The sequence below is a fragment of the Sebastes fasciatus genome, chromosome 12 (genome assembly GCF_043250625.1).
Source record: "Sebastes fasciatus isolate fSebFas1 chromosome 12, fSebFas1.pri, whole genome shotgun sequence".
In the NCBI taxonomy this organism is placed as follows: domain Eukaryota; kingdom Metazoa; phylum Chordata; class Actinopteri; order Perciformes; family Sebastidae; genus Sebastes; species Sebastes fasciatus.
The window spans coordinates 9,496,959-9,523,366 of NC_133806.1; the positions used below are offsets into that span (position 1 = coordinate 9,496,959).

At 40.5% G+C, this 26,408-nt stretch overlaps 1 protein-coding gene across 3 annotated transcripts; it reads left to right on the forward strand.

Annotated features, from left to right (window-relative positions):
- lingo4b (leucine rich repeat and Ig domain containing 4b) lies at positions 1-26,119 on the forward strand. Of its 3 annotated transcripts, none has more exons than XM_074653064.1 (3): positions 1-364; positions 22,680-22,795; positions 22,966-26,119. In XM_074653064.1, the coding sequence occupies exon 3, from the start codon at positions 22,978-22,980 to the stop codon at positions 24,790-24,792; it is 1,815 nt and encodes a 604-aa protein (XP_074509165.1). In that variant the 5' UTR covers positions 1-364; positions 22,680-22,795; positions 22,966-22,977; the 3' UTR covers positions 24,793-26,119. The 3 variants fall into 3 exon arrangements, with proteins under 3 accessions (XP_074509165.1, XP_074509164.1, XP_074509166.1); XM_074653065.1 differs by lacking the exon at positions 1-364 and adding an exon at positions 19,109-19,246; XM_074653063.1 differs by lacking the exon at positions 22,680-22,795.
- The last annotated feature ends 289 nt before the right edge of the window (positions 26,120-26,408 follow it).

Consider the following 26,408-nt stretch of genomic DNA (forward strand, 5'->3'; position numbering starts at 1 on the left):
GCATCAGCAGCAGCAGCAGCAGCGCGCTCAGAGCGCAGCAGCGTCTCCTCAGCATCACCACACACAACAAGGCGCGCACAGACACAGTCGACCTAAATTATTTTAGTAGCGCAATTATCCGAAATCTCCCCCGAGGTATACTCGACAGTCGAAAAAAGGAAATTAATGAAGAAGGAGGGCGAAGTGACTCTGATGCGACAGATGTTGGAAAAGTCTGGTTGAATGTAGGCAGAAGAGGAGGAAGAAGAGGAGGAAGAAGAAGAAGAAGAGGGAAAGTGTCCTGAACAGAGATGAACGCGTTTTTCTGTTGGAGACGGACGATGAGCATTAAAGAGGTGGAAGCTTTGTTGCGATGCTTCAACTGGTGAGTTCACTTTCAATTTCTATACTTTCAATTTCGATACTTCTTCCTAAAAAAACAACCTATAATTACTTTTCAGGTTTTAATCAGTTGTACTTGTTTTTGAACCTGAAATAAGCTTCAACATTTTTTGCATCAATTCTATAATACCCAATTGCTATTTATAGCAAACTGTATGTTTGATATGGCAACTCAGTACTGACTTTATGCTATTCTTTAATCCTCATTTATTATTATTATGGAATCACTATAATAATCCTCAAATGTTCCCATTGGTGCAGCTTTAAGTGTGCCAGTGCGTTCTGTGGTCTATTTTTGCAGTTTTTTTTCTCCTCCTTTTTTATTATTTAGGCTTACTATCATCCAAATGGAATCTAATTAAATTATTTTCCTCAAGGTTTCACTCAAATCAGATTTAGTGTAGCACTAGCAAGGGAAAACTTGAAAATGAAGCCTCAAGTTGTTGGAATAGTAGTGATGTACTGTATATATGATGTCATATCTGAAAACAAAGTTGCCTGTTTATATTGTTGGCTGGTTTCCAGCCACAACAGCGAAGCAGGTATTATTTTCACCTTGTGAGTGTGTGTGTGTCATCATGACAAAATGTGGTCTTGCATGGAGACACCTACTGTAGCGGGAACTACGATGGAAGAGGTTTTTGAGTACTTTGCCAGGTGTCTATATTTACGTCTGTCGGTGTGTGGACAGATTTTGTAACCACGATGGCATTGCAACCATGGAAGATGCAGTCACAAAACTTTACAGGTGTGTAGTTGAGATCAAAATTAAGGTCGAAGATGGGTGTGGTCCGAGCAAGGGTGCTGGAAAGGGGTAGGAAATGGCAACCCGGTCTCACAGGAAGGCGTATAAATACCACAACATTACAGGGACATTCCGCGTGTCAAGAGTACACATTTGAACCTTTTTGTGTCATTTGTACGCAACGCAAACATCCGCAGTCACAGACTACAGAAAACATGTCACAAACGTCAATATAAAAACATGACAATCGGTGACAAACCTCAACAACGTAACTTAAAAAACAAAACACCGGTCAACAACGTCTCGAACACTGGTCTCCTGGTTAAAAGTCCAGTGTTTGTTGGATCCATCCACCTCCAATCACTAACTCGTACTGTAGTATTCATACACAGGTGCATTTACATTACAGTCAGTACAGGATACATGACGTACAAATGACACACGGAAATCAAGAAAGGAGTGCTTATTGCCCGCTAAACGCCTTGCGCATTATCATGGCATTTATATGCCTTTTGTGGGTGAAGGGGCCATTGCCCCATCACATTACGCCCTCGTCTGATTTGGCGTCACGGCTGGTGTGATTCCATCGTCTCCAGTTATATTATTTTGATTGTTGTTATTTCTTATTGTGGTGGTTGTGTCCTCATCTAGATATGTTGATAATAAGGGTTACAACCTATTTTGATGTGTATAGGGACTTGTTTCTCTTTTCTATGTTCCAAACCAAGTCCCGATTATAAAAATGCCTACAAGACTGCCATAATATTAATAACTTGTATTGTGTCCGGTACAGACTTGAGTTTGGATACTGACCTATATTAATATTTTCATTCCCCTTTGTTTTTATTAGTTCTCTCAACCGTTCTTTTATAGAAAACAAACCAAAAAACCTGCCATTACTACTTTACTTTCCAGCCTAGTTACTTTGTTGTTTGTGCAAATCTTTTTGTTGTTGTTGTTTTTTGTTGAGTCCATGTGAACAGTAATCCTCCGGATAGTTAGTTCCATAAACCTAAAAAGGGCCAGAGCAGACTGTGTTTTAACTGCGTTTCAGCAGGATTACGGACGTCAGTAACTGCAGTGTCTATCCCCTCTGTGACAGTGTGAGGCTTGTTTAAATCAAGATGCTTCGGTCTCACAGTGGCTCTGATCAAACCTCTGTTTCTCACCCAAAAAACTGTATCGTTTCCAAACTTGGCTCCTCCTGTTAGATTTGATTATCATCTCACCTGCAATCTGATATAAGCCAGGATCAGCATTTCAGAGAGGGCGCAGAGGTGAACTCAGACCAGCAGCAAACTCTCTGTCCTCTCCTCCTGTCATAATGAGGACACACATCACATCAGTTGCAATGTGGCTCAGGAGGAGCAGATCACCATCAAGGGAGAACCAAGGATTTGGCACTTGGGATTCTGCCAAATGGGCAATTTAATCAGAGGGCATTTTATGCAGAGGAAGTATGTCAGTCTCCTTGTTAGGGGATGATTTATCTGGACTGTTATATTGGGCAGCTGCTCCAGACTTAAATTGATTTCAGCTTCAGGCAAAGAAGTATATGACGAGTCTTAAACTAGTTTCCTTGCCTTGCCTTCATGTTCTCAGTGGTAGAACTATCCAGCCAGGCATTGACGTTCCAACCCGATCTCATGGGATGGCATATAAATAGCACGACATTACAAGGACATTCCGTGTGTCATGAGAACGCATTTTAACCTTTTCGTGTGTCATTTGTACGCCTCTTTTGTGTGTTATTTTTATGCCATGCAACTAAACTGCGAAACAAAAACAAACGACCATGGTTAGGTTTAGGCAACAAAACCACATGGTTAGGTTTAAGAAAAACATAATGGTTGGACTTAAAATAAGTATGTAAACATATGGAAACAACGTAACATAAGTACGGAAAGCATGTCACAAACGTTACTATCGTAACTTCCACATAAATCAAAAATACTTTGGGACACGAACGCCAGTCTCCTGGTTGAGTCCTGTGTTTGTTGGACCCATCCACCTCCACTCCTGCCCGCCATAAGCACTCTTTCTCATTTTTTATTCATCATCCCTAGCTCAGAGTGTAGAATATTTACATGGATGTGCTTACATTGCAGTCAGTACAGACTACATGGTGTAAAATGACACACCAAAAGCAACAAAAGCATTCTCATATACAGCGGGGGGAAACAATGTGCAAAGCCGGCATAATTTCGCATCTAACTCTGTGAAATAAGGATTTATTTTAACCAAACCAGAGTTGGTGATTCTTGGAAAGACTAACCAAGACGATTTTGGTAAGTTTTATTTAGTTTCTGTCAAGTTGAATGAAGTGTGTTTTACAATGCTCCGCCGCTAGAACAACTGATCTTCCAGCTGATCTTCCAGCTGAAATTACGCCAATATATATCGGCAATCACCGGTTGTTGGGCTGAAAATTGCCGGTTGAAATTTTTTTAACATATCACCCAACCGTATACAGCAGATCATGGTTGCTACAACCCCAGTTTGGGGAAACAGATAGGAGTACCAGCACGGGAGCAAAGAAATGTACTGCTGTGGACGGTGGCAGCAGCAAAACGGATTTTAGACACCTAAAAGGAAGGCCCACCTAAAAAAAGTCAGTATCAGTTTAAGTGAACGATATATTTCTAATATTTTCACAGCTTTACCTTGCTGTCAGACAGTCCTTTCCGATGGGAACTGAAGCAGTTATCTATGCTCTCTTCAAAGCCACCAGAGTCCATTGACAAAAACAGTAATTCTACCTCGAGTTGCTGGTCTACCGTTGCCTTGATCGGTTAACATGTTTGTGTTATTGTGGTGTTTTAGTTCGGATTCACCATCTATAAGTAATACTCTGACTATGAATAAGTACCTCATACAACCCCATTTCAGATAATCAAAATTATCTCTTCAACAGAGAGCTCAGAATACATTTTGAGATTTAAGTGTGCTTTTGGGCACTGCACCAAACTCAAGATGTATAGCTTATTGTTTTGGTCAGGTTTGTGTGTTAAGTTAAGTAAAATGATTAGGTTTCTAATGGGGAAAGCTTTGGTCGTGGTTTCACTTAGTTTAATTTATTGAACAGCTTTCCTGGTTGATTCCAGAAGATCCAAGAGGTTTTGTAAGTGCCTTGCAGCTAGATATTAATATTTCAGTTTCACCCATTTTGTAGTTGCAATATGAGTTTATTTACTTATTTATTTGTTTTGACAAAAGATTCTCATCACAAGGTCTATTTACTATACTTGGTGTATACAAAGCTTCCAGCCGCATCATGTAGTACTGTATGTGGATACAAAAAAAACAAAAAAACAACTAAGTTCACTATGTGATGAGACTTCTTTATTAAAACTGCAATTTTCAAGGTCAAGAATGAACCCTCAGGCTGTTCTTATACATAGTTTTCTAGCTATACCTACAAAAAGTAATGCACTACAATTCGTATATAACCCACACAATTAATTCATATGTAATCCTGTAACTCACATATGTAATTGTGAGCCAGGACAGGTGACATAGTATAAAGAGCGACAAAGTCCGCATAGGGCAAAGTCAGGGTGGATGGCTGGGTCTAAAAACACAGGGCTTTTCACCCAGGAGACCGCTGTTCATGTCTTGCATGAAACCAGAAGTCAACGTTGACTTATTTGTCATGTAACTTTCATACTTAAGTAACATTAAAATCCTGAGTAAATTATGTTTAAACCCATTCATCCCCCTTTTTAAATGTATTTGTGTTCCACGATTTAATAAGTGTGATAAGTCAACACATTCTCATCTCAACTCGTCACATACTGACGCTGAAACTACATCACCACACCCTGAGCGTTTCATATTGACGCAGACGGGTTTACATTATAGTTAACTGAATCCCCTGTGAGTCTCATACTGAAGCTAAAGGGTGCCTTGTGCGTCGGTATCTTACGCCGACGGCCGTGACAAAGTGTTGGTATTTGACGTCATGGAAATGAGAACGGGCTGGATGGGTCAACCTGCTTCGAAGTGCTGCAGACATACTTCATACTTTTTGAATAATTCTACATGTTTAAATGTATTCCAGATCAGCAAAAGTATTGAGGAAGGAGAAAAATGGGTGTTTTTCACTGCAGCTTCTTTCCAACAGCAGCACCTTAATACCAGGCTTAGCCAAGGAAGTTGGCGAGCTGTCTGGGAGAAGATGTATCTGAGCCTGGAACAATACATCCACACACCACATTTTCAGTCTTAACAGCAATGAGATTAACACCCCAGTTATGTTCAGTGCTTCTGTTGTTTTTTACAAATAATGAACGTCTTCATTTTCATATAAATTGATTCCTGAGTTGAGTTGGTCGTCTTTTCATCCAAGTCTCAACCAGACCTGCTTTTGGAGGGTTCGCACATGAAAACATGTATCCAGGGCAGAATCTGTGGTGCACAGCACTTTTGAACCCATCGTGCACAGAAGTACTATTCAGGCCACACAGTCATTTGAAGTCTTTTTGAAGATGAATAGAAAGATCAGATGATCGCAGCCACTAGAGAAATGTAGTCCGGGCACGAATAAGGAGTTGAATGGTGCTGGCCCCGGGCTTGTGTCAGCAGCAGCCTTGTGTTGTTTGGGCAAGAAAAAAGCATCTTTACATTAAAGGTTTCTTTTATGCTGCATGTTTTCTTTCATGCCATATTTCCATTTCCAAGATGCGTCAGTCCTTTCCAGTTTGATTATGTTCTTCGTTTTTCTTTGAATGTGCTTCTTGTCTCACAGGCATTTTACCTCAGTTCAAAGAATGAAGTGGGACTAAAACATATTCCAGTCTGTCTGATTTTTTTTTAAGTAGCTTCAATTATGGAGGGTAGCATCTGCCAAAACATCCACCATTCACATCATTGTCACAGTCACGGCAACACGGAAGAAGATCCAAATGCATGACGCAGCAAGGCAGAGCAGGTTGAATTAAATTAACTTTACTAGAATCAAAAGGTAATGAACAGGATTGGCAACTTGTTGGCAAATTTGAGAGGGCAAGTTTACAGAACAGGGGCACAATACTGACAGGTGGGAATGGTTGGAAAGCTATGGCAAGGAAGCAACAGAAGAACTGACAGATTAGAGTGGGAAGGTGGCCTGGATATACACTGGTGCTTAATCAGGGAACGAGTGACAGGTGTGGCAGGGAGGAACTGGGTCGGGTGATTGACAAGGAGCAGGGAACTCTGGGAACATCTGGTGGACAGGTTGGGAATGACAAGGTCTTCAAAGATGCAGGGGCTGGGAGAGCAGCATAGAAACATTTTGGGAAGCTTAGGGATGTTTATGTCATTCAGTGTGCATGTGATTCTTTTTTCCTTTATCCTTAGCTTTAAAGTAGAGATGCACTGATACCAATTTTGATGATTGGGCTGATACTGACTCAAATAGCTGGAGCTGTGAGGGTTTCTGGACAATATTTGTCATTGTTTTGTGTTGTTAATTGATTTCAATAATACATATATACATACATTTGCATAAAGTAAGCGTATTTGCCCACTCCCATGTTGGTGAGAGTATTAAATACTTGACAAATCTCCCTTCAAAGTATTGAATGGATAAAAGAATGATGCCGGTCTCTTCCACACAGTGAGGCTTATTAATTAATCCATCCAACAATAACTTTCTGAAACCATCAATCTGACAATTATTCATGCGGTGATTGGCCAGGTGTGGGTGTGAAAGTACCGCAGAGTTTGATCTTCTCTCTCAAGCTCTCCTTTGTCACACAGCTTCTGTCACAGTTCGTGTGTACGACCGAGTGCAACGCCACGAATGCCTTCAAGGACAGACTGTACAAGACTTGTCCTCATTCGTGTGATTAATTGCGTAAAAGACTGCAAAGTCATGCTAAAGACAGAATTGTTGAAGAGAGGGAGATCAGCAGCCAGGAGGAGTCTATGATAACAGGCTTTTGCACCACCAGTGAAGCCATTCAAAACAGGCGTAAACACGTTTGACGTGGTGGGACGACACAGAGTATGAACTAGTTCTTCTCAAGCACACTGAGCACCTTAACAACCTGCCCATTTCTGCCTCTATTCATTCCAGACAAACTGCTCTTGCTGCTACTGGAAACATCACTTCCTGTCCACCAGAGGAAAACATCAAATGTAAAAGCTCCCACTTACTGGCTGTCTGTTCAATAATGATTCATATGCATGTGACAACTTTCTATACCCATTTAGCCAAGGTCCTGCGGGCTGGAGATAATTTAGCATGCAATGGGCAAGAGGCAGGGTCCTTGGAGACGTGGCCAGTACTTCACGGAGGTCCAATCAAAAGAATAACTATTCTTTTCAATTCTTATGATGATGTCACAGTTGTGCAATCAGCTGCTATAGAGAGGATACATAGAAGCAGACAAAGGATCTTTCTTATAACACCAACAGCTCCAAGTGCTTGTACTGTAGCATTTCCCTCCACATGCATCACGCCCTCGCTGTGAAAGGACAACACTCCAAGACTATTATCACCAGAGACAATGACAGCGTTGGTAATTTGTTCCAATGCTTGAAACAATCGCTGTTCAAGCGTTCTTGACAAGTGACCTCTTGCAGTTATACAAAGGCAGAAGTAGTGTGACGTTGTTATACCCCCTCATCCAAATCAAGGGTGTAAGGATAGATGGTGTATATGCTCCAGCGATTTAGATTTGACTTGACTTAAAGAGGAGGTCAGGGTGGATAGTCAGGTGTACGGAGCATTAGACATCAATACCGGCTTCTGAGAACATTAACGTGTTACCCTCAGGGTGTAAATGTCCCAAAAATGGGTTACCATGACTGGGATGTGTTGAGTTACTTTGTAGTCACATACAAAATTACTAGGGCTGTAATCGATTAAAATATTTTATTGCGATTAATTGCATGATGGTCCATAGTTAATCCCGATTAATCGCAAATTAATCACACATTTTATCTGTTCAAAATGTACCTTAAAGGGAGATTTTTCAAGTATTTAATACTCTGATCAACATGGGAGTGGGCAAATAGGTTTGCTTTATGCAAATGTATGTATACTGTATATTTAATAATGGGAATCAATTCACAGCACAAAACAAATATTGTCCAAAAACCCTCATTGATACTGCATTTAGCATCATAAATATACTAAATAAACTACAACTGTCAGTGTGTCAGTGTGCTGACTTGACTATGACTTGCCCCAAACTGCATGTAATTATCATAAAGTGGGCATGTCTGTAAAGGGGAGACTCGTGGGTACCCATAGAACCCATTTTCATTCACATACCTTGAGGTCAGAGGTCAAGGGACCCCTTTGACAGTTTTTCCTTGCTAAAATGAGCCTACTACAAACAAAAAATCTGAGAATTAAAACTAAAAGAAATACATAAATGTCTTCATTGTTTTCAGTGGGAAGAGATAGCAGTGTGTAGCATGTGTAGTTTATATAGTGACGGAAAGAATAATAACAAGAAAAAACACTTCTGGAAGTAGTGGTTGCTCAAAGACAACAGAAATGGAGACGTTATGGGGAATCAAGTCTATGACCTGCCAGTTACAAGCCTCCAATTCCCTCCCACACATGTACAGCACAGGCACTGACGTGTGTACCCCCTCCCTTTTTTTACTTCGACCGACTCAGGCTCAGTAGGAAACCAGGTGGGACTGTGGATCGGCCCCGTCAGATTAGCATGCAGGCCGGTAAGTGTGCCAAAGAGGAAAAGCTCCACCTGCACACTAGAGAGGGGAGATTATGGAGTTGATCGCTTTTCTATGAAATAGAAAGAAAAAAAAATTACAATAGTGATTTCTTTCTACTTTTGTTCTCAAGCTTCCCTCATTTCCTCTTAACCTGCACAACTGAAAACTTGTAGAGCCACGAAAAGTGCCTCTACAGCTTTCTTCAACATGACCTTTATTGATCGGTAGAAAGATTTTGTGTCATAGGTTCTGACAGTAACTAATATAAGGACATTTCCTCAAGTGTACTTGAGTACAGTGTTACTCCCTTTTCTTCTTCTTGTTTTTCCCAACATGTTACCCTTATTGCTTCCTCCCTTCTATTTCTAATCATTGCTTTCACTCCTTTTTCCACCTTGTTGCCTTTTTCCTTTCCTTTTTCTCCTTTATATATCATTTTTCACCTTTTGCCTAATTTTTCTCGTTCCATTTTCTCCTTATTGCTTTCCTCCCATTTCTCATCATTGTTAATTTCCCTTATAATTCACCTCATTGAGTTCTTCTTTGTTTCTTTCAATGATCTGGAAAATTAACTCTAACCCTCTGCTTCGAGTATCTTTACTTTTGATGCTTTTAGGTGCTGATCCTCTTAGTCGATTAGTCGACTATGCAGTCATTTTGGTCTTTGTCGACTAAGATTTCTTTAGTCGATTAGTCATTTTTTACGTTTTTTTCCTGCTGAATGACTTATTTCCAAGAAACTTATGAGCACATTTCTGGTAAACACAAGATTTAAAGTTGTGCTTTTGTTTATGGAGAAACTCAGTCTTACATATCTGTCCTTTGAATCAACTAATCGATTAGTCGACAAAATTGTATGACTGTTAGTCAACTAATAATTTCTTTGGTCGAGGACTAACGCTTGTTTACTTTTGCTGTGCGAGAAAATGTGCCATTGTCTTCTAGTGTAGGCCTACAACTTTTATACTCTGATCTGAGTACTTCTTCTCCCAGTGGACTTTAAGTTTTAGTCTATAATAGAAACATGAGGCACATGTTTGATATCTGATAACAACAAACCAACAGTCTGCTGCACCACATTTTATAAGGAGTTGATTGCAGTTGAAGTCAACAGTCAGTACGTATGTTCCCTGTTGACCTGTTCCAGGTTAAGAGACCTCTGTGTCCCACCAGTCAGCTCCACTTTAATGCGTGACCTCCCCTCATCCCTCTGATGCACATCGATGGATCCGACGCATCGCCGCTGTTAGCTGAGACGACCTAATTTGTCACATCACATAGGCGCTGCACTGAGACTAATTCCCTTCCCTCATTTATTTGTGCTATTATTAATATTGCAGACGACGCACTTTGCGTGACGTTGCACAGAGTCTTAACTCGCTCCTCGTCAGAATGAGGAATTACAGCAGAGTGCTTTACCCAACACGCAGTCTGGAACAAGACCGATGTGAGTGGATCTGTCACTGTGACCCACTTCTACCACACGTTACATGGGTGTAAATACTCAAACACACCCATACTTATAATGCGTCTGTCCCTCTCACTCTCTCTGTCCATCTTCCTCTTACAAACATATTTACTTTTTCATATGCAAACAATCACGTTTGCCCTCTTTTTTTTATTTTACCCATGTTTTCCATTGACATTTCATGTAAATACATCTGGGTTACCATTTCAATTCAAAATAATTTATTCGTCCCTCAAGGGGTAATTCAAGGCAAGTGATATGTATATATTTGAGGACTTGCTCAGTATGAAGAAGAAGAAGAAGAAGAAGAAGAAGTACAAGAAGAAGAAGAAGAAGAAGAAGAAGTAGAAGAAGAAGGCACTTTATTGATCCCCTAAGGGGAAATTCCATTGTATCACTCTGTTATTTTTTACACAGTACAAACAGGCCCGAAATACACACATGCACAAACAGGACTTACAGTATATACATGCATTAATGGAGAGATGTCAGAGCGAGGGAGCTGCCCCTGAAAGCACCCCGAGTAGTTGGGGGTCTGGTGCCTTGCTCAAGGGCACCTCGGCAGTGCCCAAGGGGCAAACTGGCATCTCTCCAGCTACCAGTTCACACTCAGTACTTGGTCAAAGTAGAGTGCCCAAGCCAAGCCGCCACGGACTGAGCTACTGCTGTCCCAATTAAAGGAATACTTCACCCACAAATTGACCGTCTGTATATCAATTACTTATCTCTCCCACACAAATTGCAGGGGGTCGAGAGTTGGTCCAGTTAGATCCACACTTTCTGATTTAACAATCATTTTCTCCACAATTTTCAGTGATGTTAATGCTATTGGCCGCAAATCATAGAGGATTTTAGGTCTACTGATCTTCGGTATTGGAATAATGAATTATTCCACAGATCAAGAACAACCGCAGAGTCTAAGGAGAGCTGGAAAAGTCTTTCAAATACATCACAGTATCATCGGCACAGTATCTTCCACACATTGCATCTGGCCGATTAGCTTTGTTCACTTTGATCCCTTTCAAATGTTGAGCTATAGACTGGGTTGAAACTGGCAGTGGCTGCCCAGGTGGGAGTTTCTCTGATATATCCCTAAGTTGGAAAGAAAAAACACCCACACTCCAAAAGAAAAAAAAGAAAACCTTGCATCTTGCATTTAAGACCAACGCTGTTGTTTTTTTCCCCTAAACCTAACTACAGTGGTTTTATTGCCTGAACCTAAGCAAGTGTTTTTGTTCACTTGACAACATTATGTACGTGTTTACTACGACCGAAAAGAGTGACGCAGAGGGGTCTGGCAAAGTGTCATTATAAGATGAGATAAGATATACTTTCGTTGCGTAAGTAAACCTAAAAAAATAAGTTAACCTATACTATTGAACGTTTCTTTTTTTTCTAAAAGAGCATGTAACAAGCAGAACCTTGACATGCTGTCCCTGAGTCCAAAGGCGTACCTAGAGCGTCACAGTGTGAAGCATAGGACCACTGACCAAGCGGCAGTAATTGACGAGTTGGGAGTGAGAATATGTTGACTAATCAGCCAGAGAAAATAGTCGTGTTTTCAGGTCATTTCTGAATGTTGACGCTGTCGTGACAGATCTCATGTCGGTTTGCTCATGAGTAAATACTTTCAAAACAAGCTACATAAAAACAAGTACAATTCATGACTTTCAGATAAAATAAATGTGTTTCAATGTGTAGGCACAGAGGTTAACAATTAATATAATCCCATTTGTCACAGACACAAGCTCGCAGCCACACCGACACACACTTTTCTTTATCTCTCCCCACACATGCCATTTTAAACCATGCAACCAGGCAAACACGCCCTTCCTTGGTGACATTAGTATTCATGGGTCTGCATTTTCCTTACAGCCTTTTAAAAAAATATATAGAATTAGAAATGGCTTGCTTATTAACCTCCAAACACTGTCAATAAAATGTTCTGCAATGAGTGGAAATATTATGTAATGTAGACATGAATTATGTGAAGATTACATTCCTCTACCACCAACTGGATTATGTGATAACAACAGATGCTCAGTTTTCACCTGTCCACCATTGTGTCATTCTCCAAATTTAGCTAATAATTAAGTTAAGAGTACACATGTGACAACTTCACAAATTTAACTGAATGATCCATCTATGATCTTGGTATATCATATTGTGTCAGTAATTCCAAAGATGTGAAGATCTGGAGAATGTCACACTGTACGTCCTACAGACTTTGACACAAGACATTAATTTCCCTTCTCAAACGAGTCCATATTGCGTCAGTTGTCAACAGTGTTGGATAATGTCACTTATAAAATTAACTTGTTACATTACAATATTACTACTATTAATCATGTTACGTTACAGCATTACTTACTGAGAAGAGTAACTCGTTAAATGTACTTTTGTGTTACCAAAAATGAAAACTCTTTTGCGATTCCTTGCGCATGTTTGTCCAGAGGCTGTAGCCTACTGTACGCCTACCTTTTGAATGTATTGACTCTACCCTCTTTGCATAGCCTCATTTACGGCATCTGTTGATCTGCAGGCAGGAATGACAGACGCAATATCCCCTTTATAGCTCTTTATTATATTGAGATAGCAAACAGTTTTTTTCTGTGAGGCACCGTTCCCTCCACGTCATAAGGATTTTATTAATAATCTTACGGAAAGATAGAGACTCTCAGTTGATATTGGTAGCTTCTTTTCCACCACGTAACCAGCTATAAACTTGTTAATTTCCCTCGGAGTGACAGCCGAATGCTGTTTCGGAGCTGGAGCACTGGCATCGTTCTCCTCCTCGATGCGCCTCGCCACCCACCAGTGTTGTGGAGCTGGCTTTCGCCGGTCTCTATGACAAAAGTCCAGTGTTTTTTGACCCACTCATCCACCCTGACCTCCTCCCTACGCTGCATTTGTCACTCTTTATACTTCCTGGTTCACATTTATGCGGATTACATATGACTTGATTTTGTGGGATATATACGTTTACATTATAACAGTGCATTACTTTTTGTAGGTATAGCGGTGTATGAGAAGAGCCAGCTCTCCGTTCATGATATGGCAACACCTGCTGACTCATTGGCAGCTCCTGCACAGTTCTGTGTTCGCCCTGCATTGTAGAAAGGAGGGGGTCTAGTTAGCAATCAGCTGTCTTTCTTTCATGGCCACCATATTTCAGTATTAAACTTCTTACTTCTACTTTTGTATCTGTAACAGACCTCCGTTGTAGTGGGAAAACGTTTTCTTAGTTCTTCCCCTTGCATTTCAGACAGGTATTTGTTTATTTAACATAGATGCGGCTCCCGACATGGTCTTGTTTACAAGTCTTTTCCCTGACAAACCCAAAGGGGAAAGACCAGGCGACTTTTGTTTTCCTGCTATGCACCCGACAGCTGTTCTGCCAGCAAACCTTTTAATATTTGCTGCTTGCATGCAGGAGGTCTCAGGGGCCGTCACACTGCAGCAGGTGCCAGAAGCCCATAAAAAGAAGAAACACACACACATACACACACACACACACTAACTCCATCACGCACTTTTAACAATTCCAGCGAACACACTCACACAGAAAACACACAAAAGTGCAAAGACACAAGCTCATGCTCTGTGATCCCCGCACTGTTGTTCTGTTCTAGGCGTTTTAATTGGGGATTTGAGCCAGGCTCTTGTCTTTCTCACTGTGACAAGCTAAAAATAGCTCCTTGACAAGTGTCAGAAAACCCAGCCGGGCTCAGACTGTACATTCTCTGTCAGATGGGCTGCTTGGGGATTCATGCTCAGGGCTTCCAAACTCAGAAGCAAACAAAGACTGTCACCCTGCGGCCCATGTGAGGTCATGTTCCTGTTTCATGCACCTGTTGCAAAGGAAGTTTTCACCTAGAATCATGCACGCTGTCTGTCACAGGTTTTTTACATTTTGCTGCAGGTCCCCAAGTAACAGAGACTGAGCGTTGAGGAATGGCAGATAAGGTAACACTTAAAAGAGCTGAGCTCAGAGAGAGAAGGAGAGAGAGAGAGCTCCTTCTCAAAGCTAATGAAGCCATAACGAAGCAAGAAGAAGAGTTCAAGTCATCTGAGAATCACTGCCTCTTCTTTGCTCCTGGCCTTGTTACAGCAAGATAACGACACTGTTCACTCTGGTGATTATGATCCTGAGCAGAAACAAAGAACGTATATTGCTAAGAAGTGAAAGCCAATTGTTCGTTCCATTGCAACATCAGCGCCCAGCAGCAGAGCTACGCTTCCGCCATTTTGGACTGAAAGCGACTACCGGGTGCTAGTAAAACATATACGCCTACAAAGTGCTGTACAAAAGTAGAACAAAATGATTTCAATTCTATTGTCATAATTGTAATGTCTCTGCGCAAATGGCCTGCGTTGAACAATATAATATTACAAACATGCATACTATTATAACTATTACTTAGCCTACTTTTTGCATAAAGTGAGCGAAGAACATAAATGGAAGTTAGACAAATCACACACACCGATTTTGAGAGCAATCTGAATCTTTTTCATGTCAAGGACTTCCAAAATCGAGTCCAATAGACCACAGACAATGGATGTATAAGACTTTGTGTCCTGTGCTTTTGCACTGTGTGTTAATAAATAGCATGCAACTACATTAAATTATGTTTATGTCATGCTACTGACACTGCTAGCTACTGGCCGATAGCTGGTTGTTTGGGAACAGACGGTACTGGCTTACAGCATACAGCCCATGGGTGTAGTATAAGATAACAAAAGTGATGAATTACAGCCAATATATCCATTATTACAGCCGCATACAGCTAACAGGAAGCTGGCAGAACCATAAATGTCATATGAGCGTGCAGGGCGGTGCAGTCCTGTGGGTCTGATGCACGTTCATTATGCTGAGGAAAATAACCCTGGATTTTGCTATTAGTGAATTTTACAACTTTTAGGACATAATGGTTTAAATGAGGGCTATTTAAGTGTTCATACTGGGAAAATGATCCTCTGATTTACAGACGTCTCATTGATGTTTTCAATCCAGAATTGCAACAACAGTTTAGTGAATGACAGAAAAATGTTCCATCAGCGTTAAGCTGCTGAAAGGAGCATGTCTGGTGAGCACCATAGTGCACAAACAAACTCCACATATTTTTATAGAAACACTTTGGTGGCCATCCTCCACACCACAAAACATCAATAACTTGATTCCCAATAAAATATTTTTTTTGGATTGATTTTTAATTTCATTAGTAGTTTGATTAATACAATCCTTTCATAATCCCAACCATCGAGGGAACATAAAGCAACTGTGCAGAGCCAAGTGATGACTAAATGGGCAGCTGTGTGCAGTCGATGAAGAAAGACCTAATTTTAACATGGGGTGGCAACTGTCCACAGATTGATGTAAGGCGATAAGGGCCCGAGCGGAGATACTTGATGAGTTTTGTCTGATGACGGAGGAGAGAAGGCAAACGGAGCCCAGCCAGGGAAGTTGAATTATTTCAAAGAATTAAGAGATAGTGGGAGTTCACCCAAAAGACGGCTGGACTCTGCCAAAGGATTGTCTGCAGAGAGGATACATCTGTTTGGCTTCGATATTGTTTGCATTTTGGCTTCATGAGGGTTTATTAGGTAAGAGTTGGCTCTGGTTTGGCTTGAGGAGAGTGGGTGTTTTTGAGTTATGCAAAAAGGTTAGACCATGTAAGCAAATCCAAGAAACAACCAGATGGACAGACTTCCCTCAGTAATCAAACAACAATATTATTAAACTGTAAAGAGTAAAGAGAAATGATTAATGGACTTCTGAGAAATTACTGCAAGATGTAGAAAAAAGCATGGAGTAGAGTTTGATTACTAAAAGCTACGATGTTACAGTAATTTCATAATATATGGCTGAAAATTGGCATAACAACAAACAATGTCACAGATGTTACAGATGGCCGACCAAACAACACTATTAATAAACTGAAGTAAACAACAAACTTCTAAAGAATGACGAGCAGAAGGGGGAAGAAAAGCAGGAACAAGTGTGACTACTACTAATATCTAAAATGTTACAGTAATTGTGTAATTTCATAGCTGGAAATAATAATAAAAAAATCCTCAAACCAACGTAATGACGAACGATGTCACAACAGTCATTATGTTTTACAGGCTGTGCAACCCAACACACAGCTGTCATATAATCATGCAAACTCTAAAGTTATTTGACTCATGACTGATTATCATTGAATTCAATGTATTTTTCAAGTCTCCAATTCAAAGAAATCATCTACATACAATTATTAGTCATTATGGAGAATAAGTAAAATTTCATGGCAATAAGTGGTAATCAAGTAGGCTGTTTCATCCATTGTTCGTACGTATACCTACAAAAAGTAATGCACAGTAATTCGTAAATAACCCCACCTAGTATAAAGGGCAACAAAGTTTGGAAAAAGAGAGGAGGCATAGGAGAAACACCGGACATTCACCAAGGAGACTGATTGACTGATCACGCTGTTTGTTCCCCATGTGAAAACAAAAGCAAAACCTAACTTATGTACTTAACTAACGCCACCTACGTAAGTTACATAACAAAAATACTTATTTTTACGTAACAAACATACTTATTCTAACCCAAACCAAGATATTTCCTAAACCTAACCAAGTAGTTTTCTTGCCTAAACTTAACCAAGTAGTTCTAACATACTTATTTTACGTAATGAACATACTTGTTTTAACCCAGAATGCAGGGGCTTGCGCAGGCGCGCTAATTGCTTGCTTGCTCGGGAAAGTGAGAAATAACTTTTCATAAGATATCATACGAACCGCTGTATGAGGATACGTCAAATTAAAGGCCATCTTGCTACTTTTTTCATAAAAAGTTATTCTGGGCTTATTTCTGTTTAATGTATGGATTTATTTCCAGCCTGTAATTTACAGGATTATTTGAAATTTAGGAGCATGACTCAAAATTGGAAACGGACCAAAGACTCTGAATCGAGTGGTGCAGGGATAACATATTTGTGCAGGCCAACCAAGAAGTTAGCATCACCGTGGTTCCCTCGACAAAAAGCCAGTGGGATTTTTCCATTGGGTTTTGGATTATTGCAGAAAATAAGCTCTGTGGCAAACAAACATTTATGATACTTACATGTTTTCTTCAGCAAGATAATCTCCACAAATGAACTCCACTTTTATGGTTTTTGAAGTGTGAATGCAATCGCCAGAAGTAAAATGCTAACGTTAGTCTATAAACAAACTACTACACGGTCACATAAGCGCGAGTATTCACAATGAGGCTCTGAAGGCGGACTAGTCGGCGTGATGGCGTTTAGTAGTCTCATTTAGCCACTTGTTAGCATCATTTAACATGAATCAGTTGTGTTTTATATTCCTGAAGGTGTTTTGAGCTCTCTGTGCTCTTTAAGTGAATGTTGTCGGCTCTAATTTGAAACTGCTTCATTAATAGAAACAACCAGTGGCTGTGCGTAATAGAAAATAGTTAGCCTAATTAACACTGTAACAGGACACTCATGTGACTACACTCCACGCAGGGTGACAAATAGATGTCGAAATTACAAATGCATCTATTCCCTCACTTTCTAATTTGACCGCCCTGCTCGTGACTCGTGGTCACGACCTTTGGCTGTACTGTAGCTTTATGATGTGTGCAGAGACGCAGAGGAGGAGCAATCCTGAGGCCCGATTGGCTGGAAGGTCTTAGCAACTGACATCCCACCCGCCTGAGATATCACACACCTGCCAGTCTCTGTCTCTCACAAGTTGGCTCAGGGGGGATCAACACATTTAAAATACTAAGGTGACTGCTATGGGCTGAAAGCTAATATTTGACGCTGTGGTGGATGAAGAACCTGAAAGCCACACTTGAGTAAAAGTACAGATATCTATGCAGAAAATTATTTTAGTAGAAGTTAAAGTCACCTTTTAGAATATTACTTGAGTTAAAGTCTTAAAGTGTCTGATATTTACGTATCAAAAGTAATTTTCTGATATTAAATGCACTTAAGTATTGAAAGTAAAAGTACAAGTAAATGCTGTCAATAAAAAAGCAAGCAAGTCAGAATTTTGCGATTTATGAAGTTTATTCCTCTCAACAAGTACACCACCTTAAAAATGGAGACTACATTACACTTGAAAAAAAATGAGGTATTCACAACTTAAAGGATTTAAAGAGCAGAATCCAGTTTTTCACTTACCCATCACGTGATTTATCGACCACTGATTCGACAAACCTGCTTGCTTGCAATAACGAGTAATGAAGATGCTAAAAGGAAATGTATCGGAGTAAAAGTTTTATTTAGGAAATGTAGTGGAGTAAAAGTGAAAGTTGACAGAAATATAATAACTCAAAAAATACTTAAGTACTGTTACAGTACACCACTGGATGCCAATAATCAATTTGTTTATATTTGAATGTTTGCATCCAGAGGTTGAGAGAGTGTCTGAAAGAGCAATAAAACCATCGTGGGACAATAAAACTCACACAAGAGCCCATAAAAATATTTATTTTTAAATAAACCACATAGGTCTTTAAGGCACTACGACTTTATCATGCTGGAAAAACTCCACATAATGGTCAAATGTACTACATTAGGCCTTTAAATTAAGAATTTCTTTACTAAGAAATTAATAAATTAAAGTTAAAATGCAATATAGGGTTTTGACAGATTGCTTTATTACAGCTGTGGCCAAGAAAACCTCCCTCTGATCAATCGTAACCGGCTGAAGTTTAATAAAAATCCAGTATCGGTGTCTGGTGTGTCTGCACTCTGATATATCGGTCTAACAGGAGACCTGGGAGTCCTGGGAGTCTAAGAGCACAAGTGTGAGGTTGTGAGTCAGCGCAGCCAGCCAGCCGGTATAAGAACTGTTTGCATGGAGAGCAGGGATGAGATAAAGACTGTACAGCTCTGGGACTGTCGACAACTCTGCCACTCCGTGCAGGAGAGGCTGCAGCGAGGGCGAGTCCACACTCTGGGAACTGTCTGATGCTGCAGGTTAGACTCAGTCTGGCATTTTGGATTGTCTTTTAGCTGTATTTTTAAAGTATGATTTATGATATCTCTGCTTGTTTTGAAACAGCTTTGCTCTATTTGTGTGCAGTTTATGTGTTTGGCTTTGAATTCTCTCTGCAGTTGTAGGACATTATATGTGCTGTGTAAAGAATTAGTGTAGATATTTAAAGGTTGGTTACCTTTGTTGCGCGTACTGTAGCAGGTCTCAGCGGTGGTAGTTGTTGGAGAAGGAAATACATAATTTACATCAAATACTTTCCCAGCACCTGTTTATTGAACTAGAAAGGCCAGACACTGGCAGAATAATGTAATTATGTAATATTTCACCGTGCAGCGTTTCACATTAGTTGGGCTCTTTCTGGACTCCTTTCCTCAAATGTGCAGGCTGCTTTTATTCTTTACTCAGTGTTATCATCAGTAACATTATTGTTTATTTTAAAATGTCTGTTTTAATCTGTAGCATGACGTTCATGATTTAGGATTTCATCTAGATGTGAACACATTTTTTATACTTGAGATGTACAAGTATTGTCTCATTTTGGCAACTCTATAGTTTACATGTCTTCTAAACTGAATTATGATTTTATTAAACTATCATTTATCAAACCCATTTTATTATTTAAGTGTACTCTCAACTGGTTACTCCTAACTTCAGATGAGTGATTTCATAACTCTAACTGTAATTAACAATATGCTTTCAATTCCCGTCAGTAATAAGAGCAGATTAGGCATAATTTTATGACATGCTGGACATTAATTTTTGACTTTGAACCAAAGGTCTAAAAAAAAATAATGTTAGTGTTAGTGGAAACTGATTATATGGATCAAGAAGATTGGGACAAGATTATTCTCATACAAATTAAATTAATTAATTAATTAATTATTTATTTATTAATTTAAGTAATCCCCTTATGAAGTAGTCAGCTTGCAGTGTTCATTTTGGGTCCTTTCATGCATGACAACATATGGGAAAAATGTTAAAACTACAATAATTCTATTTTTTTTTTTACTTTACTCCCATGATATTTTGCCTCGTGGTAACCCGCCTGCTTCTGGCTGGCTACTTGAGGCTGGTACTGCTTGCACATTGAAATCATGAAAGTAATTTTCTCTCAGTGGAAAACGTCTCCTCGAAGCTCATGACAAACTGCCAAAAGCGAGCCAACAAGATGCAGCAGTGAAACTTGTGTGTTCCTCAGGCTACCTTGTCTACTAAAACATCGGGAATCATGGCTACTAGTGATGGAGACAAAATACGGATGCGCACTGGGAAAGCCCGTGTGGTTGATGCTGCCCTTGAAACAGCTGAAGCCGCGTTTGAAAAAACTGGACTGTACTTTGAAACAGAAAAATAAAATTCAGTATATTGCAAAGCTGTCCGTTATATATGTATGTAATAAATATATAAATTACAATTACATAGTAATCCGCATGAGCAATAAAGAAAAAGAAAAAAATGCTTATAACAACCATCCACTTATAGTGATCAATTTGACAGATGAAACTCATGAAACCTTTCTAGATTTGGTTGAACATAAGAAGTGTTTCTCTATACAGATATTATTCTAAAACACTATATACTGTACACAAATACAAATAATGATGAAATAATTAAAGAACAAGTAATAAGTTATGACAAGTGGGGTCAAGTAATCAGGCCAAAATAAATAAAAAATCTCTCAAAGGGTCTTTGCAATTTTTACAGCATACTATACCCATAGACTTTGAATTCAGATAAGAAAACTCCACAAACCAAGCAACCAAGTACGGATCTCTCTTCCAGGACAAACAAACAAACATGAAATAGGTATTGTATATAAATGGTAGACAGGTTACAATCTTTACCCTGATTTGTCTGCATTTTTGTGACACTCTTAACTGTTTCTAAATGCTGTATTTGATTATTTGGTATACAAACTTGTTTTATTCTGAAAATCTATATCACCCTGTTGCTGGCTCTAGCTCCAGTTGGTGTGACTAAATCCAGATGCCTGGGCCAGGGGGCAAAGCTCTCATCCCACTGAGGCCTCATCTGCTCTATCAGAAACGTTAGGCTGGGTGCACTAATACTTTTTTATTTTATTTTTTAGAGTAGATCATATGTGGACACTTCCACCATGGGTGTTAAGTACTCTTTTTTTTTTTTTTTTTAAGTTATTTTTTTGGGGGCATTTTTCCATTTTTATGACAGGACAGTGGATAGAGTCTTGAAAGGGGGGAGAGAGAGAGTGGATGCGGAAAGGGCCACAGGCCGGATTCGAACCCGGGCCGCCGCGGTCAGGACCAAGCCTTAATACATGGAAGCCCGCTCTACCAACTGAGCTAACCCAGGCGCCCGGTGTTAAGTACTCTTAAAGGTACTTTTCCCGTCTTTGGGAGGATAAAATGTCCAGAGTAAAAAGTGAGACATATGCTTTGATAATAAGTTAAATAGGGATTTTGTTTACAGAGATGTAGGCCACTCTTATGAGCTGCAACATCTGCTTCACACTGGACACGCTGTCATATCCAGTGGCAAGTAGAAAAACGTACTGAGGAACACCAGAAATTAATTATGGGACATTGTCAGCAGTGGAAATGCTGTCACCATGTTAATGTCCTGGTCTTCATCAGACAAATGGGGATTTTATGGGTGGAGGAGTTATATATGGCATCGATTGCTATAAACTGAACTCCTTAAAACAGCAAGCTCAAAACGCAATAAACAATTTGTGTTTGTCTTTCCTTCACTTAAGATCCACATTGGTAATCCAGTCACTCTTTTTCATGTGACCAGCTGGCACAAAAATTAATCATTTAAAACCAGGGCGGGACCGCCTGCTCAGAAAGTTGTTTTTGTAGCTGTTTTTTTTAATTCATCTGGTTTGTCCTGTTTCTATGGCTGCTGAGAAGTGTCAAACAAATGCAAAAGTCACAACGCAAACAATCGCCGGTGAACGATTCTGCACAGGCCTGGCTCAATTTCGAAAAAGGCGAATAACAGTCTGCTGGCAATAATAGTCGGCCAGTTTCATTGTCAACATCTGTTGTTGCTCTCTTCCGACTTTTGCGTTTGAGTTGTGGCTTTTGCATTTGTTCGACACTTCTCGGCCACCATTAGTTTTCCATTAGCAGAACACATACAAGTTTGAGCACCAAGCCGATGAGATGAAGACTTTCTTATTGCCGTTATTTTACAGTTTTCTTATTTCTATTCTACCAGAAGCTGCAGCATATGGTCAGACCACTACACCAATAGACTGTGGTGGGGGTAGATGAATTTAAACTAAAGGAAAACAGTTGTTTTTATCCACCCTTGGAACCAAGTTTTTATGGATGTTGTTTTGTGTTTGGACATTAAGTTAAACTTTAGAGCCTTAAAAACATTTTCTTTCATTCTGTGAAGACGTGTTTTTTTTCTCTCTGTTCTCTCCAGGCCACTCTAAAGGGCATGTTATTGACAGAACCACATCTCTACAGAGGACTTAACTCAAATCTGATTCCAATTTGACTGCCACTGGTTATGAGAATCTGCACTCCGAGACTGAAACGGTATGTTTTGACGCAAGTTTAGACTAAATGAGGAAAATAAGTGATACAAACATACAGTATCTTCCTTGGGTTTTAACACTGTATTTCTTTTACAAAGTAACACTAACATTTCTGCATTAGCTGCTAACAAATATCAGAGCTAATGTCTTTATTTGTGTGACTCTTCTCAGGCTGGGGGTAAGATGTTTGTGGAGTCAGTCGTCCGATGGGGGGCTTGGAGCATCCTGCTCCAGTTTGGACTGAGTGTATCTGCAGGAGGCTGTCCTCCACGCTGCGTGTGTCGCCCTGAGGCTAGAGAAGTGATCTGCTCTGGCAAACATTTGAACTCAGTGCCAGAGGGCTTTTCCAACGATGCCAGGCGTTTGGATTTATCCCACAATAAGATTAAGACTGTTGGACGCCGCCAGTTCTCTAGCCTCCTGCAACTTCAAGAGTTGGATCTCAGTGATAACATAATCTCCATGATTGAGGTGGAGGCTTTCCAGGGCCTACAGAATCTCAGGATGCTTCGGATTAAGAATAACCGACTCAAGATCATCCCGGTTGGGGTGTTTTCTGGCTTGTCCAATCTGCGCTTTCTGGATTTGAGCCAGAATGAGATTCTGGTCTTCCTGGACTATACCTTCAAAGAATTGTTGAACCTGCAAACGCTGGATGCCGAGGAGAATGACTTGGTCTTCATCTCCCAGCGGGCTTTCGTTGGTCTGCAGAATCTGCAGGAGCTCAACATAGACCGCAGCAACCTGACCTCCGTTCCTACTGAGGCATTGTCCCAGCTCCAGAGCCTGACACGTCTTCGCATGCTACGCCTCACCATTACTACACTGTCCAACAACGCTTTCCGACGACTACACCGTCTGCGTAGCCTCCTGATTGCAAACTGGCCAGCATTGGACACTGTGGCTAGCAACAGCCTGATCGGACTTAATTTGACCTCACTTGTCATCAACAGCTGCAACCTAAGTGTTGTTCCTTACTCAGCACTTCGTCACCTGGTGTACCTGCGCTACCTGGACCTGTCCTACAACCCTATCACTGTTATCCAAGGTAATCTGCTAGGGGACCTCCTGAGACTCCAGGAGTTACACCTAGCAGGAGGGAGCCTGCTACGAATAGAGCCGGGGGCCTTTAGGGGACTGGCCTATTTCCGCATGCTTAATGTGACATCCAATCAGCTCGCTACTCTGGAGGAGAGCGTCTTCCACTCTGTGGGGAACCTTCAGGTGTTGCGGTTGGATGGGAATCCCCTAGCATGTGACTGCCGGCTTATCTGGGTGGTCCGTCGCCGATTGCGCTTGAACTTTGACGGACATCAGCCCACTTGCACGTCTCCTGATGCAGTGAGACAGCGTGAATTCAAAGACTTCTCCGAGAAGGAGCTCCCGAGGCTGTTTACCTGCCGCCCTGCCCGTATCATGGATCGCAGGCCGCAGGAGGCGAGAGTAGAGGAGGGCACTACAGTTACCTTCTCCTGTAAGGCTGAAGGGGATCCATTCCCATACATCACCTGGATCTCATCCCATAAGAATGTGGTTTCTCCAACAGGACGAATCAGAGTTTTGCCTAATGGTACTCTAGAAGTGCGTTTTGCCCAAGTCCAGGACAGTGGCACATATCAGTGCCTGGCGGGTAATGCAGCCGGTAATGACAGCCTGACTGTCGGTCTGTATGTGAAGGGGCTCCCTCGTAATCGAACCATCCCCTTCTTCTCAGAGGAGGGCTGGGTAGAGCCTTCAAACTCCCAAGCTGCCAACTCCTCAGCTCAAATGGCCAAACCATACCCGTTTGACGCAAAGACCCTGATCATCGCCACCACCATGGGCTTCCTGTCTTTCCTCAGCTCAGTGGCCATCTGTTTTGTCTTCATGTTCTTCTGGAGCCAGAGCAAAGGTCAGATCAAGCACACAGCAACGATTGACTTTGTTCCTCGGTCTTCAATGGGTGGTGGAGGAGGGGACGGAGGTGAAGGTGGCAGGTTCACCATGAAACTTATCTAAAGCCAAGGAAGAGGTGGAAGGGGCCTCCGTATTGGCTGTGAGTTATTCTGCAAATGGACCCCCTATTGGGACAAGGACTGAGACCTCTATTCAAAGGCTCCCTTTGAAGGCAAATCAGAGCCAGTTTGTTGGGCTTGTGCTAGCCCTCTTCTAATTTTAGAGTGGAAAGTTACATCTCAGCACCCACTTTGCTAACGAATGAATATGTCATAATCTTGGAATAGAAAGATGTTAACAGATTGTAGGCAGAGCTGGTGGTTGCTGTGCATTTGTTTTCAACAACTTTTACTTTGAATAAGCAAATGACCACTTACCTAGCACAGATCCAATTTTTGTATGTAGCATGTAATTATAAAATAGTTCTAATTTTCACAGATTTGGGGATTAACACATGAAGACAGGTTGACACAGGTTTCTGCATTGTCAAAACATATCAGGTGCTTGTTTAATCATGCATATTGTACAAATGTGCTTATATGTCCTCACTTGCCAATACAAGCCAAGTAAACATTTACCCTTTTGACCCTCGGGTTGCTATTTCTGCTTACCCACAGAGGATCATGTCAAAGACTGCCAATTCAGCATTGGCTGTAAGTGTAAGTGACTACAAAGCTTTTTATACCTGCAATAAATATTATGGAATAGACTAGCCAAATCATTTCTGATCCTCAACTTTATGGTTAAATGTTGGACGTTTTGGAGCTTTGCAGAATGCTTCAGGTATGTTGCTTTCTATTATGGGTACTACTTACTTTAAATGAGCACGCAGCAGTGCACTGATAGCATACCATAATGTACATATAGGAATGTATCCTTTCCCATTTCATACTTAAAATAAGTTTGTCAGGTCCAAATTGGATCAGTCTTTCTTTTGTAACATTATTATTGTATCATGTAATTACAATAGATGACTCTTTGTTCCATCAGAAGATGCTATGATTTCTTTTTTTATATTCAAAATAAAACTTTTTTTATTTTTTACCCACAGAAAACACTGAAAAATATGTGCCTCAGTAACACTCTCACCATCGACAGAGAGAATGCTCACCTGATCATTGCTATCTTGTAAATATTTAGGTCAAGGGCGTTTGTGTGCGCTGGGTTTATTCTATCATTTTATCTAGTTCTGGGGATTAGTGTCACTCAAATACGGCACTCTTGTTGTGTATAACCGTGTAGATGCACTACGCACAAAGCAATGCTTTATTATGCCAGGAAAAGAGGACGTACATGATCTATACATACAGCATTGACAGATTTGTTATTTGCTATCTTGTTCATACATGACTGTTTTTTTTCATTTTACTTTATTAAATGCTTATATTTAAACCTGCCTTGTGTGTGTGTGTGTGTGTGTGTCTGGATTGCCTTGAATTGTTTCGTGTAAAATATTTTGGATTGTTATCAAATGGGGGGAAAACAACTGATCCAATCATCTCAAAACCAATCTCTCGGTGGATCTTCTTCTGAAATGACTCAATTGTTGGGAAATTGGCAAGAGAAGGAGACATTTCCTTGCATAACCAAAGCACTTAATCTCTGCGCTGTGAGTCCATTGTGAGGACTACGTTTTTTCAATTTGAGACAGAAAGTGGCCCTGTTGCCCCTTTGTGAGA